The sequence below is a fragment of the Barbus barbus genome (genome assembly GCF_936440315.1).
Source record: "Barbus barbus genome assembly, chromosome: 27".
Classification (NCBI taxonomy): domain Eukaryota; kingdom Metazoa; phylum Chordata; class Actinopteri; order Cypriniformes; family Cyprinidae; genus Barbus; species Barbus barbus.
In genome coordinates this window covers 20,892,372-20,910,441 of record NC_136755.1, presented here as the reverse complement: position 1 = coordinate 20,910,441, position 18,070 = coordinate 20,892,372, and the positions used below count along the sequence as shown (strand labels likewise).

The following is an 18,070-nucleotide window of genomic DNA, read 5'->3' as shown; positions in this document are numbered from 1 at the left end:
AATTGGTCCCGAGAAGCCAGATATACAGGCTTTATGGAAAAACATTAAATCCACAAGTTCTTTGCCCATTTTGGCTCCAGCGAGAGAGAATTTCCTGTTTACCAGCAGGTTTTGTGTCTGGAAACATCTCTCTCATTTACATACAGCACAGAAAAGGCACTGCATTCAAAGAACAACAAAGGCAAAAATGGACAATGAACATCCGAATATTTCAACTCTGAAGTAGCTGGAATAAAGTCCATAAAATGGAAGTAGAACTTTTGTTCACATCCAGATTGTTGACTGTAAGAAAAGAGAAAAACACACAAAATGACCAAATGGAGAACAGCATTAATCAAGAAATGCTTCAGGTTTTATTTTACAATTAAGGGACAAAAACATTTTTTTCTTTTTTTTTAATTAAGGGATTTGATGGGACTTTTCACAATGGCATGTTAAACATTGAAATGTACTGTATTTCATGTTTTGCATTGCTTGGTTCCCTCTCATACTCCATGCATCAACAGCGATGCAACTCTTTTTTCCCCACATTGCTCATATTTACCACATCATAGAACTTAGTTCAACTAAAGGATGAATCGTGGTTCTACAGCACATATACTGCATATACATCTCTGTACATATTTCCTTTTCGTTTACTATATATAAAATGACAATATAAAAGAATGCACACCATACAAACAATGTTGAGCTGCGGCAATTGGCAAGATATGATGATGGAAATTTACACATCTTCGCTGATCATTTAAATATATATGTGCTGTATATAAGATTTCAATTAAGTCTTTACAGGTCGAAACCGAAGCGAAACCATAGAAAGAGGAATAGTGGTACCAAAGCATACGTTTCAAATTGCTACTGTATAAAATGATACTTAACAACAGAAAAACAATGATTATTAAAAACAAAGAAATGCCTTTGAAAAACCAAAGTGTATAATCATAGGCAGCCTGTCAAAATCTTCAATATCCTTCGAGGTTTAGAAGACTCAAAATCTACAATGCATTGTTTTCACTTCAAAGGGTTGCAGTTTGATTTATGTCAAGCCAATATCTGAATATCGGAGCTCAAATTAACAAAATAGCTCGGTCTCATTTTATACATATTCTCTTAACATTCAACACTACGGAGTGCTTTAATGAAGTCAGTCTTTTGACAAAGCGAGAGTTCAGTACGACGCAACTCGTTCTATTCAGAAGTTCTTTTGCCACTTTGTTTTAGACCATGCCCATGGATACCATGTTTGTTTCATTCCCAATTCAACAGAGTACAAATTGTAAATTCTGTCTGAATGAAGTCACTCAGAAAGAAAATAAAGAAAAACATGCACATAACCGACACATATCAGATAAATACAGTACAAACAAGAGATAGAAATCAGGAGACTGAAAAACGAGGGGGGGGGGGGGGGGGGGGGGTGAATCGAAACAGATCATGGTCCAATCAGGCAGTTTCACGGCAGAAGCTGGACTGATTTTGAAGGCTCAGTTCTGGCGCAGTGCAGTACAGTGATGTAGTGCAATGATTCTAAATCCAGTCACTTCACTGCCGCCAGCCTGCTTTCCTTAGGCTTTTTCTAACTTTTCCAGCTCAGTAACAAAGATCAGGTGGTCCTCAGGTGACTTTCCATGCGTTTTGCTGAGGTGCAGTTTCACTGCGTGCTTGCTGACAAAAGTCCTATTGCACAGTTTGCACTGAAATATGGAATTAGAGTCCTCCTCAGTCAAGCCAAGGGCACTGAATGTCTTTTCTGTGATAATTTTAGTGACTGCTTGCTGGTCTCTTATGAGGTCAATTGATAACTTTGAGAGGTCCTTCAAGCTAAAGCCCAAGTGGAACTCTAAGTGGTTAATGTATGTGGAGGGAGTTCTGAACTGGGAGGCACAATCACTACACAGAAACAATGGCTGGCCCGAGTCTATGTTCTTCAGAAACTTGGTTCCACCTGTCCGCCTGAGTTGGTACTTGACGTTCGCCAACCAGTGGGAGATGGTGGTCATGGAGAGACCTGTAAACTTGCAAATATGTACACGCTCCTGAGGACCTAGGTCTGTAATGATGTACTTCCCGTCAGGGGTTTCTCGAAGGCTGGATGCAAACTGAGCCTGAAGGATCAGCAAATGCTGAGGGTTCCAGTTTGATTGCCTGCCTTTCCGCTTCTGAACGAGCGAAAGATCCTCCAGGCTGTCCTCAAAAGCACAGCCATCTGCATCCGACTTTTCGGATATAGAGGAAGGGGTTGACGACTTTGGCGTCAGGCGACCCGTGAGGTTCTTCACCATGTCGGAGATGTCCATTAGGGCATTCTCCCGAAGAGGAGATGAGACAGATTCAGCCAGCGTGGACAAGATGGGCCGGGTGCTGTTTGTGATGTTGCTGTTGCTGATAACTGTGGATGAACAATTGTTGGTGGGCCCACTGCCACTTTTGGACTTGGTCAAGTCCATGGGCTGATCGTCGTCATTGTCATAATATCTGTTGATGGGCTCGACTTGCTTGACCTGAGCTGGATTGTACATGGGCTTTTCCATCATGTTGTTGCTGATCTTGTACAGCATTGCTAGTGGGTCTAGGAGTGGACTGACTGTTTTGGAGGCCTTACCCAAATGAGTGTTCATGATAGACTGCAATGCACTGAGAGGGTTGACTAAAGGCTGTTCTGGTGAGTGGTCAGTGATTATTCCTAAATTACCACAACCATTGCTGACTTGTGATTTGAGGACATCCGTTCCATTCTTGACAAGATTATCTGCATGGCTTTCCTTGTATTCTCCGTCCCGAATTGGAACGTGCTCTAGGTCTTTATCTACCGTGCCGTTTTTTGTTGGCTTGCAAAGATCATCTGGTCTTGGCAGGTCCTTTCGGTCTTTGAGAACAGGAGAGGGTAATTCAGCAGTGAAATGTTTGGAGCCACGTTCAGTTGATTTTTCATCCCTGTCTTTCTTTGAAGGGATTTTTCCTGTTACTTTCTCCACCAACTCTTCCATGGCTAGGACATTACTTTTATGGTTTGGAGGTGGCGATGGGCTGCTTGGAGAATGGATCAGAGTGTTGGAGTCAGAGGTCAAAGATTTCAAGCTGCTGGCGTTGAATGTTGGTTGAATCTGGACACTCTGGACAGATGATTTCAAAGACCCTTGGAGCTGGTAGGCGGCATGAATGCTGGGATATCCACCCCAGGTGGGCGTACCGGTCTGAGCCTTACTGATTGCACTGGAGACCGTGTTTTCTAATGACTTGAGAATATCTAGTCCACCTTTAGGAGACTCTTCAAGATCCTCTTCTCTTAGATATTTATAATGGCTGGGTTTCTCCGTCTTTTCCACCTTCTCAGCAGGATCTTCTTTCTCTTGCTTGATTTTCTTCTCATCAAGTTCCTCCACTTTCTCCTCATCCGACTCCTTCCTTTCATCCATGGTGGATGGGTGTACTGGTGAATCAGGCTGGGACTTGATAGTGGGAGCCGGCAGACGTGTTGTTGTGGGCGGAAGGGGGATGGATTGGATTTTCTCTTCCACCACAGGATCAAACACTAATTGCTTACCCTTTTTGGAGGCAGAGTTTGTGACTTTGAGAAAGTGTCCAGTCACCATCATATGGGCTGTCAACTGCTGCAAGGTGTCATGGGAACTCCCACACTCCATACACTTAAGAATTTGAGCTTTTCGGGCCTCAAACTGCCAGGTATAACTCGCACCGTTTTGGTAGCCATAACGGTTATTAGCGGTGACATATGGGTTGGAAATTTTCTGATCTTTGGTGGGTGCAGTCTCTATCAGTGGAATGCCAGGGGTGCTAGAGATTGACTCAGGTGAGCACGGAGAAATCAGGTCCTGAAACGCTCGCTTTTTGGTGGAGGGCACCAGCTTTGAGGCAAGAGCTGGCATTGGTTCTTTGAGAGGCACTTTCTGGTAGTGTTTAGTTTTGATCATGTGGACACTCAAGTCCTGTAGGGATTCGAATGAGTGGCCACAATACATGCATTTCAGGACTTTCTGAGCATCTTCTTTGCCCTCCATCTCCATTAAGGATCGTTTCCGTGGCTTGGACCATCTCTTTCCCTTGTCCTCCTCCTTGTCCTTGTTGTCATCACGGTAATGGCCTGTTTCGTTCATGTGCACCGTGAGACCTACAAGTGTGTCGTAGGCTGCACTACAGTCCTTGCATCTGAACTTGCTGGCACCCGTAAACACAGGCCCATACAGCTTATTGTTTTGCCGGTACAGCTGCACTGTGCTGAAGAGACTTGGTTCAGGCATGAGGTGGTAGGGCGTATGCTGTAAGGTTTTAGCAAGAGCTGCTTGGTGCCAGTCATATGCAACACCCCCACTGTTAGCACCATTGATGGGTCCATTGTTGGCATTGTTTAATGCGGTGGCTTTTGTATAATTGCTGCTTGGCGTCATATTTGTCTTCGTGCTAGCATTAGCGTTGCTGCCGCTAGCTCCGCTGCTTGTAATGCTGCTTGCATGGCTGTTTGCAACGCTGTTGTTCCCCTTGTGGCTGCTTGGAGTACTGTTAGTGCTACTAGCACTAACCTGTTTGCTTTTCATAATGTCCTTTGTGATACTCGACCAGGAAGCATCTGAAATCAGGTTTGCATAGACTGCTTTCATCTGTGCCAGGCTGTCCTGCAAAGACAGTCCAGCATCTGTCTCCATGTCTTCAACCTCCTCTTTATCCTGGCCTTCTTTGGAGGAGGTGCTTTTGAAGTCAGCCAGGTGATCGCTGGTGTCGCTGAGGGGCGAGCCGTAGCCGGCGTCTGGGTTGGTGCCATTGCTGAGTGGAGAGTTCTGGTAGCTCAACTGTTCACGGCCATCGTCTTCTTCATTGCACAGGTAATCTGCGTCCTGACCGTCTAAGGAGAGTCCGTCGTCCTGCAGGTGCTCCTCATCGATCTTAGCTGCCTTAAGCTCATCCTCCGGCACATAGGCTGAGAAAACAAAACAGAGGGGAAAAAAAACAGATGATGAGACAAAAAAATCCCCCCAAATGTGCAACTTAACATGGACTGTTGAATAAGGAAATTCACTTTAAATGGAATAGGTGTGGAAAATGTATCATTGCACGTGTACGTGCATGCCTACATAATGATCCTAAAGAGATTTTTTGTCAATAGTCCTGGCAGAGGACGCAGGTTTGCAATTATAAAGTGGCAAACATCCATATCTTGACTATGATAGATAGCACCCTTCACAGCGGAGACTAACAAAGCTATCCTGTGTAACAGCTCAGCAAGGGTAAAGAGGGCAGAGGAGAGTCCTCCTTTGAAAATCAGTCCTCTAAAGCAAAAATGGTATCAAGAGAAAAAAAAAAAAAAAAAAAAAAAAAGAAAAAAAAAAAAAAAAGGTAAAAACAGGTGCATTTTATAAGGATGTGCTAAAGTGAAAAAATGGTAATGTCATGCTTACAAATATAAATATATACACATACATATATATACATATATATATATATATATATATACACATATACATACATACATATAAACTTTTATATTGTGAACATTATAAAAGCAAAATATATAATTCCAAAAATGATGCAGAAAATGCATCCATTTACATCTATTACACAATTTACCCCCCACCCTTTTTGTTTACAAAAAACTAAATCCATATGAACACCACCATATTGACTACTCTCTCGCTCGCTTTTTTCGTCCTCCTTTTCCCTGTAGTTAGAGGGCACAGACTGTGTGTGACATTGATCCAGTTCTCCCATGCACTAGCCAACCTAGACTCCTCTGAGTGTGAGATTGCGTCTGAGTTATTGCCAGGGATGCAGCACGGGGTGCAGCTTGCCTCAATGCTGCTGGCAGAGGCGATGGAAGTTCTCGCAGCGAGTCATGCTAAAATGCAAGTGGAAATGGCATGTCATGTTGTCATGGTCCATGCTGTACTAACTCTCGGGGAGTCAGGAGTGTGTGCATCCACAGGGGGAAAAGAGAGAGTGAGAGAAAAGACAAGACGATACATAACCATTTTAAGTGCTCCTTCCTTCTGATGTTATTTCATTATTGACCAATAATCATGCCTGCTTGTAGGATTTTGCAGGATTTGCTTTTGGGTCAGTCTCAAAATCTACTTCCAAATTGTCGTTAACTTTTTTTTTAAAATTAAAATTCTTAAAGCTGCAGTCCGTAAGTTTTGCCTCTTTGTCGCCATCTCTGTTGAAAATATGGTATTGCAGCCAGGTGCGGAATTATCTTTATTACGTGGGCTGTACTCTGGCACAGCTTCAGGGCGGATGAATCTAATGTTTTGAGGTGAATGTGGAGCTGTCAGTCACCACACCGGTGTGAATCAAACACTTAGTAATCACAGATTCTAGCCTACGTCTTGGAATATATGACCTAAATCAGAATTTTCCCCGTGTATTGTCATCTGAACAAGTGACAAGTCTGCCACGTTTGTTTTGCCCAACTGAGGAAAAAAAGCATTACAATAAATCGCGTTACCAATGGTAATTAAATCTAACGATCGGTTAGCTCATATCACATCAAACTTTGCAAATTATTATTATTGTTATAATTTATTCTCAAATTATTAATGTTAACAACATCAGCATTGCATGACAATGAGTATAGTGTGTAGATTTAAATTTCTGTACAGTCTAATCTAATTGTCATGCCATTCGAATTAAAAAAAAAAAAAAAAAAAAAAAAAAATTATATATATATCTCTCACTCATATGCGTTTCATAAACAATCCTTTCTGGATTATAATAAACCATCAAAATTATCAATTTAATTATTCTACCAACTGTGAGAAAAGGCTATAAACGATCCATCACCTACAGGATCCTCACATGCGATAGCCTACTAGACGGGACAGCAACTTTATGTTTACAGACATGACGTAATGACAGTGCCATGCTTGAATTTCCCGCGAAAACCTACCCATACCACTCAAATTAGAAAACATAATAAGATAACCGTTGTCAATCGGGCTACAGTAAGGCGATAGTTTTGAACACTGGCTGGTTATGTACTTGCTCAAATATTGATTTTTGATCATTTTTAACCAAAAAAAAAGTAACAGACTGCAGCTTTAAAATTAAAAATATATGGATTTAATTCCAGCAATTGTGTGCCAAATTTCTGTTAGTTAAAGATTTTCAAAGAAAAATTGCATCTTGGTTAACAGTAAATAGTATTTTAAGGATTATGAAGACTTTATTCTGCAGAACACAAAAGATGATATTTTGAAAATGTCTCATTTTTTTCCCCATTGTCTATGCAATGAAAGTCAGTGTGGTCCATTGTTTTGGAGCCAAATGGCTTTAATTATTTGGACGAAAACAGTTGAAACATTCTTTAAAATATCATCTTTTGGAAAAGACATACAGGTTTGGAATAAAATGAGGGTGAGTAAATTATATTTTCATTTGTAGGTGAAAAATATAAATTTTATTATAAAACTAATAAAATAGTCATTTTGGATTTGATGTTGATTTTTAAATTGCTTTATATGTACTATATCGGCCACCTGCTCTCTAAACACTAGCATGGATATCTTCCTTGTCAATATTTTGACCAAAACAGTCCCAGTGGATTGACAAGAACCAGTTAATGCATTGATTTTTAGTAAAAACGGCATCGGCCAACAAGTGTTTTTCAGAAATACACATTCATGCTTATTTGTGCAAATATGGCTCTTTTTGCTCTGCGTATTACTGCTAGGTGCACATTTATTTCTCAAGAAAAAAAAAAAAAAAAAAAAAAAAAAAAAAAAAAAAAAAAGGGGATACTGAAAAATGTTGCCTACACCACACACCAGAAAATGCTTATTTTCCACAGCTAAATGTGTGGTAATAAGATGTACTGTCAGATGTATTACATGGGGGAAAAGGAACAGAACAATAATGTTCACAAATGTAAGGTTTCATGTTTCAGCCACAAAAAGCTCCTTCACTCTATTGTGTGCTGACAGAGCTATGACAGAAAAAAACAGAGTGATAGCCCACTGTCGGCACCCACAGCTGCGAGACAAAAAGAGCGAGAGAGAGAGAGAGAGAGAAAATGCTACTCGTTTAATTCGCTTAATGAAAAGAGAATAAAGGTCCATGAGACCAAGTGCTTAATGAGGAGCGGTAGGATTAAATTCCCGTTTCATCAGCTGGTTTCGATCTGCAATGGGAGATAAACAAAATGAGCTCTCCGTCATCAAAACACATCAAAGTACCTCTTTCGAGCGTGCTCGTGTGTGTGTGTGAGCGAGTGCATGCATCTTCACAGCATGTCCGGCTATAAAAAAGCCTCCTGTTTGCTTTGTGAGAGCGGTATTGTTACTTTCAGCCATTTTGAACACAACACGAGAAGAAAAGCCGCAACAACAGCCTGCACAACTTTGAAGGCAATGGGAAGAGACAGAGCAGGAAAAGAGGGGAGCAGTAGAGGGGATGGAGGAAGTAAAGAGAAGAAAAAGAGACAGGCAGCGCTTGAAGAGTTGTTCCTTTATCTCAGCGAGCCACCAGGAGATGTCTGTCCGAGATGCCAAGATCCGTCTCAGTGGTTGAAGCAGATGTGCTGTCAGCTTCAAACGGCGTGCAGCTGAGCACATGTAATCAGAACGGACTCCGTACCTGATGTTTGTAAGGTGCCATTTACAGCTGCGTGGAGGAAGCTGTAGGGGCGTGAACAGCTGGGAACGTGGCGTATGTGGCGTTCCTGTTACTCGGATATTCTTAAAGGACGGCTTCTGATCCGGAGGAATCACTGATTCCGCGTTGAGCTCTCCGACGGATTTCAATCCGTCAATTCCTCAGGAGAAATCAAGTAGGCGGCGTAAAGTGAAAAGGATTTGGTGAAATAAACATTACGAACTGTCAAATAAATCACTTATCCAAATATCGCTTTAAAAGAAATGTTCACGCCGCAACATGGTTCAGTGGATTGAAGCCCTGATAATTCCCTCAAGTCACTGCAGCATTTAAGACAGCTTATCACGTTAAAACAAAGAGAGAAGTTTTTCATCTTTGCTGTAATTACAGAGAGAGTGATAGAGGGGCCGAGAGAGAGAGAGAAAAGTGAGACGGGGGGCGCAGAAGAAAGCTGGAACGAAAAGGCTTTTTTCGAAAAGAGATGGGCAGAACCTGACACTAAATCGAGCGTGTCTCCTCAGCCCCTGACACCGCGTGGCATCTGACAGGCATGCGCGTTGGCATGTCACTGTCCTCGCATCAAGCCGTCAAACACGACTTGGCAATTTTTTGCCATCTGCGTCAAAAAAAAAGAAGAAAAAAAGAAACCCGCCAGACGACGGCGACGACAGCTCACACTTAATAACCCAACCAGAAGTTTGACTGCTGACATCTCTTATCGGGGGCCTGCTTTTAAACATCACGCCGAACAATAAGAGAGGGATTAAGAGTAGAGGAAGCCCGCATTGTGTCGGCAGAAAAAGCCACAGATAACTTGTTAAGAATACACACAATTAAGTGAATCAATAGTTGCTATAAAAATACCATGCTTTTGATGCAGCGGGGAACGAGAAAGAGTTTAATTTACTGAGTGAAGCAGGCACTTTCCAAGGATAGCATACAAAACAAGGCCTGAAAGTCTGGTTCAACAATTTGGGAGGCCAAAACAAAACATTACATTTTTGCTTCCAATTCGCTCGTTTTCCAGTATACACCTAATTGACAAATTTTTAAATAGAAATCATATACGCATCTATATGCATGTCTGTCATATCAAAAGATCTACATGTGAGACCCTGGAGCACAAACCCAGTCATAAGTCACACAATATTGTATACTACTGTATATTTATAGCAATAGCCAACAATACAGTAAAGATCATGTTCCATGAAGATATTTTGTAAATTTCCTACCGCAAATATATCAAAACTTTGATTAGTAATATGCATAGCTAAGAACCATTTCTCAATATTACAGATTTTCAAATAGTTGTATTTCAGCCAAATATTGTCCTATCAGTGGAAAGCTTATTTATTCAGCTTTCAGATGATGAATAAATCTCAATTTCAAAAAATTTACCCTTATGACTGCTTTAATGGTCCAGGGTCACAATTATAAATGACATTGTAAAAAAAAACAAATTAATTAATAAATGAATCGAAATAAAAAATACACACACATACATGTCTTATTCAGTTAAACTTGAAATAAAAATAACGAGACACCTGCTTTGTTGTAATCTTCCTAATATAGCACCCACTTACATGCCTTTCAGCAAATAATTTAAAACTACCTGACAAGAATTATGCCATCTAATTAATATTCATGAGCCAGGCTGATAATATTTAAAATGTGCCCCCTACCACCCCACACAATTTTCAAATCGTTCTTACGCCCCTGTGCTTGTGTGTGTTCTATCAAACGCCACACACCAGTATGGACAGAGACCAAAGGTGTGCATGTTCTTAAGTGCCTACCAACATCTAAAAACGATCACCCAGAGCACCGGGGCCTTGTGCTTGTGTGCATGTATGAAGTGTGTGAGATGTGAGGTGTGTGCGCGTATGTGTGTTGTGCAGGAGAGCGTGGCCATCTGTGTCCAGAGCGGAGCTGTCACTGTGGCTGCTGAGATCTCACTGAGTTTAGACAGGTGACACAGCAACGGGACATACACACACATACGCACACGAGCAGAGCTCACTGTCTCAGCCAACAAAGATCAGCCACAGAGTGAACCTTCTTGCTATAGACACCCATGACACCGCACACACAAACACAGCCAGTGCCAGCATTTAGAAGCACCACCCACATACGAGCACTCGAGCGTTGAGATTCGCATGCAGTTGCCCAACAAACAGCAGAGAATTAGCAAGCCGTGACTCTAGACGAGATTGAACGGTTTCTGCGAGCGAAAATCTGAAAATACACATTAAAGCTCTGCTTAATAAAAAATAAGAGGGTTGAAATAAGAGGAAATGAGATGCAGGATGGATTCAAACCCAAATTTCCCATTTACACCCCAAAGCACAATGCTAACCACTAAACCATATAAAGCAAACAACACGAGAACTTTCATAGCCATCTTGCTTAATTATTATGCCTCAAAATGTTACCTACAGAGCTTGGAACAAAGTGATTTTGGTGGGCCAATAACATCTGCTGTTCTTCAAAAATACATCTTTTCTGCTGCTTCCAAGCGGTCTGCTGGACAAAACCAGGTCTGTCTGATTGAGCTGGCTGGTGCGCTTGAGACGTGTCAGGCCTAAGTGTTCAAACTCGAAGAGGGGAACGAGAATGCTCGTGGACAGAGCGCAGATGCCGAAGGCCTCTCCTTCCCAGACTGTCACTAACGTGGCCCACGACGCCTCTCTCTCTCCCCCGCCTCCTTCCTCTTATTTATTTATTTTATCGAGGAGGAGAGGGGGCAATCACTACAGTCATTTGCACTACTAATGTCCAATTCTGCCTTCCCTCAGTCGGCTGATTTAGCTGGTCAGAGTGGTTTTGGAGTGTGCAGAGGAAAGCCACGCCGTTTACCCGACATTTTAATGGGAAAACTGGCAAGTCTTATTTGGCTGGCCGATGTGGTTTGTCACTGGGTCTCCATTACATGCCACTCAACTTTGATGCCTTTGGACAGGGCTGATCAAACCATGTCTTTTGACCTACGCAGCACGCTGAAGGCAGACAGGGAGAGAGATGGAGAGCGAAAGAGAAAAGGAGGAGTGGAAGAGGGGCAGTACACTGAAGGCTGTAAATAAAATGACATTATTATTTCCTCTGTCCTATCATGTAGAAAAGCCAATTATGGTAATGCTCTGCATGTCAGTGAGAATGCAGCAATCTCTCTCTCTCTCTCTCTCTCTCTCTCTCTCCCCTTTTCCAGGGCAGTTAAAACAAGGCTTCGGTAGCATGATGCTGTCTGCCCCGGTCCACTTATGGCCTGCTGCAATCTGGAAGGGCTGTCTGCGAAACTGGCGACGGCAACTGCACCGATTCTAGAAATGAATGCATAATGTGTGTTTTATAACATACCAGAAAAAAAAAATCTTAAGTTTACCAAAGTAAACAGAGATAGACAATATGTTGTGTAGGTGTAGTGATTTGAGGTGGTTGCATGGACAAGTTACTGTAAAAAGAGTCCAAAATGAACATTTTGTTAATGATTTTGTTAGTAAATTATAAATTTAAAAAAATCATTCAAAATGTATATTTATCAGAATAGTGTTTAGTTTTATTTTTCTCTTGCATATTAGTTATAAACTGTGCAGGTCATTACACAACTTACATCCTCACATATGTTTCTAATATATTCACATTTCGTATAGGGATGTAACGATAAATCATGATAAAATTCCCACGGTTAGTATTACCATTTAATTTTTTAATTATTAAAACCGTATTCGATTACCACGATTTGAACATCTCACGATAAATAAATACTGTCCAGCATAAAGCACAGTTTTAAGTACCACGTCTCACGTGCGCACGGCGCGCAGAGTAGTTTCGTTTTGAGTGAAAGAGGTTTTAAAAGAGTGCTGAGGGAATTATGCAAATTAATTAATTAAATGAATGTACCTCTGAAGGTTCTGACTGTCTTCAGAAACGATTCGATGGCATTTTGTTTTCATGTTCACTCCATGTAATACCTAAAAGTGTTCTTAAATCGCACTATTGCTTTTTTCGCTGTATTCAGCTTTTCTATAAGCGCCACCTAGTGTCAGAAAGTGAATTTACAGAGACTTCGTTATATTTACATTCAGCTTGTGTGCAGTTTCTGTCTGGCCAAAAACGGACCGAATTTGCATGTCCTGCTGTAAATTTTGACCGGTTGATGAAAAACGAGCTTATGTGATTTCTACACATTTAAACAATTCAGATAAGTTATCTAGAATTATTTATGGAGCAGATAAAATACATATAATCCTTTTCTTTATTTAAAGGCTGAAATGTGAGGTTTACATTTTAATGAATCTTCTTCAAAGCTTTATTTGAACATTTACATTAGATATTTGAACATTAACTATTAAACTGTTGACAGTCCAAGTTGTCATTTAAAATCTGAACGTCATTGGTCATGTTATTGTTTTAGTGATTATGCAAACAAAACGTCATTTTATTTGTTGTTTGTTGATTTTTAAATATAAAACTTGAAGTGATTTATGTGTCGGTACTTTTTGAACATCTCCAGCACATTTTAACAATACCGTGATAATACTGGTCACTATAATCGTAATAAATTTTTTTTTACATCGTCACATCCCTAATTTGGTAGCATAATGCATATTAGTGACAAAATACGCAAGTCTTTATGTAACTTGCATCCTAATATGTTTCTGATATATTCATTACATATTCAATATGATTTGCAACACAGAGTATAAAAAAATAAAATAAAAAAAACTTGTACAAGTAAGTTATTTACTGAGGTAAAGATCACAACTGATGTTTTCTTTGGTTAGATGGTTTGAGTTGAATAGTTCACGTCTGACTATCATTCCTACGATTTGATTTAAGCCATGTATTATGTTGCAGTTCCATGCAAGTAGCTTTGCTTTACTTCATCTCCAGTTCCAATCCTTTCTCCCATTTGTCGCTTGGCAAGTGTTTATTTTGGACCCTGCCTGTAAACCTTTTTCGTGCTTACTTTCTTTATTCCGTTTATGAAGTGTGAATAATTATCGTTGTTTCTATTCTGTGGACACACGTTGATTGATGGCTGCTGTTCAAAGTAATAAGGGCACTGCGGAGATGGACAGATTTCTGAGGGGGGTTTGGCTTGTAGATCTGACCCCCACCCTGTCTCTCTCTCTCTCTAGCCCAATGTGAACCTAAGAGAGGAGAAAAGCCTTCACATTTTTCACCATCTTCCACACAATCGTCCTCTTTGAGGACTTCCTTTGTGCTCTGTCTCCAGGCTTTTTTCGTCCCTTTTCTCTGCGAGACACATCTAACTTTATTACAGACTAAACAAAAGGAGGCTTTGAAGTGCAGACGGGCGTTTTACACGGACACTGCCCACCTCTCCGTATCCGCTGACAGTGATTTGTGCTCCTGCAGACACTCTGGAGTAGGCTCTCTGAATTAATATCTGCTTTGCCTCTTTAAGCATCTCTTGTAAAAGGCTGGCCCAGCCCCCTCCCACCATCCTCCGTGTGGAATAGGCCACCATATGGCGGAATAGCTTCAGGCCCCTGAAGAACTTGTGTGGCATTCCATTCTGCGCTCCAAATTCATCTTTTCGCTTTAGATACTTGTGGATGAGTATGCATGGAGGTATATAACTAGGGCAACAGACCGAGCCATTAAAAATACAAAGAATTACATCAAACGGAGAGGAGGACGTGAGAATAAACAGGCTGATAATTGTGCACTAATTATTACTTATCAGATTCAGAATCAGATTACATTTGATTCCCTGATGATTACATTTAAAGTGTCAGCATTTTTGAATATTTGGGTAAGAAATACAAAACCAAAAAAAGTGTGTTTTTATATTTTTAATTATAATAAAGTTTCATTTTTTAGTTACTATTACATAGTTTAGTTTTAATATTTTCATTTGAAAGTTTTAGTAACCTTTGTGTTTTTGTCATTTTTAATAGCCTAATTAAAAATAAACATGTCCAAACTGTTTTTTTTTTTATTTTGTTATAGCTTTAGCGGTTTTTGTATGAATCAAACTTAAAAAAAAAAAAAAAAAGGCAAATGTTGCCTTGGCAGTTGAACTAAAACATTTTTTATATTTTGTTTCAGATTTAGTTAACTATAATAACCCCGTCAAAGGTGTTCCTAAGTCCATAAGCCATTAAAAATGCTAAATTATCAAATTTGACTGATTTTTTTTTTTTTTTTTATTGGTAGTGATACAGAAACCATTAGTTTTGTTAAGTATATGAACGAACTAAAATACAACTGTGTAAATGCTTTCACATCACCTTGCACTGACACACTACAATATCACTCACTCACTCGCTAACACACACAGGCGCACACACGCTCCAATGTCAAGTCCATACTTATGCAAAGTGCGGCCTACTTTGTCATTTAATTTTTAAAAACCCTAAGGTCGTATAACACACTTTCCCTGTCATTTGCAAGTGCATTAACTCGGTGGCCATGCGACAGCCAAATTATGCTAATGGCCTGCTAAAATGGGTCATATAGACAGTGCGTTTTACATTAGCTTCAAACAATAGGGAGGGAAGAGCAAAGCAGAGGTGACAGCAGCACCGGGGGAGTGAGACAGGGTCTGTCTCCTTTAGCCGCCGTTACGTCCTCATTCAGAGCAGCCTGTGAATGGAGGTCTCACGGCCGCACAAACCACAACAAGGCGCTCACATCCCGTCATCCCCCAAGACTGCTGAGCGCCGATATCAAAAATGCTTGCTGAATAATGAAAGGGCTCAATTAACGGATTATTAACAGCAATTTACTTTACTTAGGTAATCCACCCTGCAAGAGTACGGTGAGGTCACACATATTTTAAGAAGAGGAAGTGCATAGCGTAGCTAACGTTTGCTTGGCTACTTAAATATAGCACGAATAGCTGTGCTGCTGCTGAAAATGAAGAGGAACCAAAAAAGAATTTGCAGTTTACATTTATTTATTTAATACTTGACCCTAAGTCAAGATGAAACGAAATTATAACCGCCTAGAACAGTGGATGACATAAAATAATGGTCGTTACTAAAAAACTAAGTACATTATTGGATAAAATCATTAATGAAACAAAAAGCACTAAAACACATCTCCTTCAAATATTTGCAAAGTATAAAAAATCAGATTGGAAAAAAAAGAAAAGAAAAAAGTCTCAATGTAAAGGGTGATTTTTCAGTTAGGAAGAACCATTGCCTACTTGTGGAAAAAAATATTTTAAATTGTGGTTTCTTATCTCTGCATTTTTGTCATTTACCAAAAAAACAAAAAAAAAACCCCATCAATTTTTTTTTTATTCTACTTTTTATTCTACTGTCCTGCTCCCAAAATTAACTTAAAAATATTAAGTTCTTTATAAAAGTGCACATTATTTTCCTGAGTGTAACACTAATACTATAAGTGGAAGCTAGAACACTGTCAAAATTTAAAATAAAATGTTTAAATAAAAGCTGAAACAAAAAGCTGAAAAAAATAAAATAAAATAAAAAAATAGTAATTCTCAAAAATGAAGAAAAAGCTAACACACACACACACACACACACACACACACACAAAGAAAGCTACTGTAGCACATCCTTTAAGAATGGAATATTTTTTTTCCCATTAAATTCATCCTAGGGGACAGAAAAGTTCCCCTAAGTGAAGAATCACCCCAAGAAGTTTCCAGTCTGAGTGAAGCAGCTGTGCTGCATGTTATTGCACAAGCTCCACACAGTGAATTACGGAGAGCCGAGTAAACAAGGAGAGGCTAAACGAGTGCATGTTAGCTAATTAAACAGCGCTCATGATTGCGGAGTAATTGAAGGTGCCTCAATCTTCACCTGAATACTTCCACAAATAATTACCTTCTTGTAATTAGCGCTGTTGATAGAGTGTTTGCGTGCGACACGCATCTGATACACACGCGTTTCGGTCGGAATTCAAAGAAGAAATCAAATCAAATATTTGAATGGCTCTGAAAATTAATGAAATTGAGGTAAATTAATGTTTGTAAACAGACATTTAGTTTTATTGTTAGTACACCCCATTCGCACACATAATTAAAATGTGTTTTTGATAAGCAGGACTTGTAGTTCACTTGAACCAAGGTGAAAAACTATGCCAGCAGTCAGACGAGAGAAGAATGAATATAACAGGCCTGATTTCCAGGGGTTCTGCTTGATCCTGATATCTGAGGGGTGGAGAAGAAAAAACGCCCGCATGTGCGTTGCAATCAATAATGACTTCAATAAGTGATTTTCCAACCATCCATGCAGCTGTCTCTAATAATCTCTTCAGCTGTAAAAAACACAAATATTTCATATTGTTTGTTTGTCCTCAATCTCCTGCTGCTTGTTCCTGCATTGCAGTGCCTTTTTTCAGTTTCTATATACTTCTTGCTTTCTCGGTGTCTTTTTTTCTCTCTATCCAGGTTTGGTCGTAGCGGTTGGCGGGCCGTCGTGCCGTCAGGCGCAGTCAATAAATCACCTTTCGCCGTTGTCATAGAGGAACAGCCCAGCCGTGAGACAATGGCCATTATATCCTAAGCACTGCAGTCTCGTCCCCATCTGGCCCTTTACGGGGGAAACAGTTCTTTCGGTTGAAAAACCGCTTGTGTTCAGTCACACAGGTTCAAAAGCTTCCCTAATCCTGAGCTAAACCAGGAGGCTTGGAGTCCAAACACACCGCCCGTATATAGTGTCTCCCCTACACAGTGCCCTCGCCGAGAAACAGATAACACGCCATCCACCCTGGTGCTCAGAGACACAACAATGTCAGAACAGACAGAGAACCCCCAAGCGGAGGGAGCTATGAAGGAAACTGAGAGCGGGAGAAAGAGAGAGCGAGAAAACAAGGATGAAGGAAGGAATTGTGTTTTTTTTGTCTCTTTAAATCCCCCAGCACAGTCTCTCCACTAGGCCATCACCTGAGCCGAGTACCTGACAGAAAACTTGCCTGCCCAAACACACACACACACACACACACACACACAGCAGCTGCTCCCATTGCCTAGCAACTACCAGTTGATAGATGATCCTAAATATGGATAATTACCATAAATCAGGCTGCTCTGAAAGAGAAAAGATGAAAAACAGTAGAGCCTGCCGTACGAATGCAGTGCGACCCTCATCAACACAATCCTGTCTTCCACAGCTCTTGCCTCATACTCTTCCTCCCTCATTCCTGTCAGACAGCCGAGAGCTTCGGCTCTAAAAGACAACTTTACCTCTCGAAGGCCTCAGACGTCAACACCAAACACTGTTGAGGAAACATACTTCTTAACATCTTAAAAACAAACTTTACATCAGAGCCGTGGCTGAGTGGTTTGCGACACATTGAGCCCTGGTTCTCACATCAGTAATTTGAGTTTGAACCTTACTGGTGACATTTCCCAATCCTGCTACTTTATTTATAAAAGTAGCAACGGAGAAATTGAATTTAGCAGGAATTCGATACAAGTGTTTGTGGTTGTTGTCCTATTTATCACGAGCTAAAGACTTCCTGTCAAATC

General features: G+C 40.4%; 1 protein-coding gene across 1 annotated transcript in view; it reads right to left on the bottom strand.

Moving 5' to 3' along the window:
* Positions 1-332: 332 nt before the first annotated feature.
* The window catches only part of LOC306847518 (teashirt homolog 1-like), a 35,893-nt gene continuing 18,155 nt past the window's right edge, over positions 333-18,070 (bottom strand). The window contains exon 2 of the mRNA XM_079381482.1: positions 333-4,933. Coding sequence (XP_079237608.1) covers positions 1,566-4,933 — 3,368 coding nt within the window. The 3' untranslated portion in view covers positions 333-1,565. The remainder of the gene's footprint in view (positions 4,934-18,070) is intronic.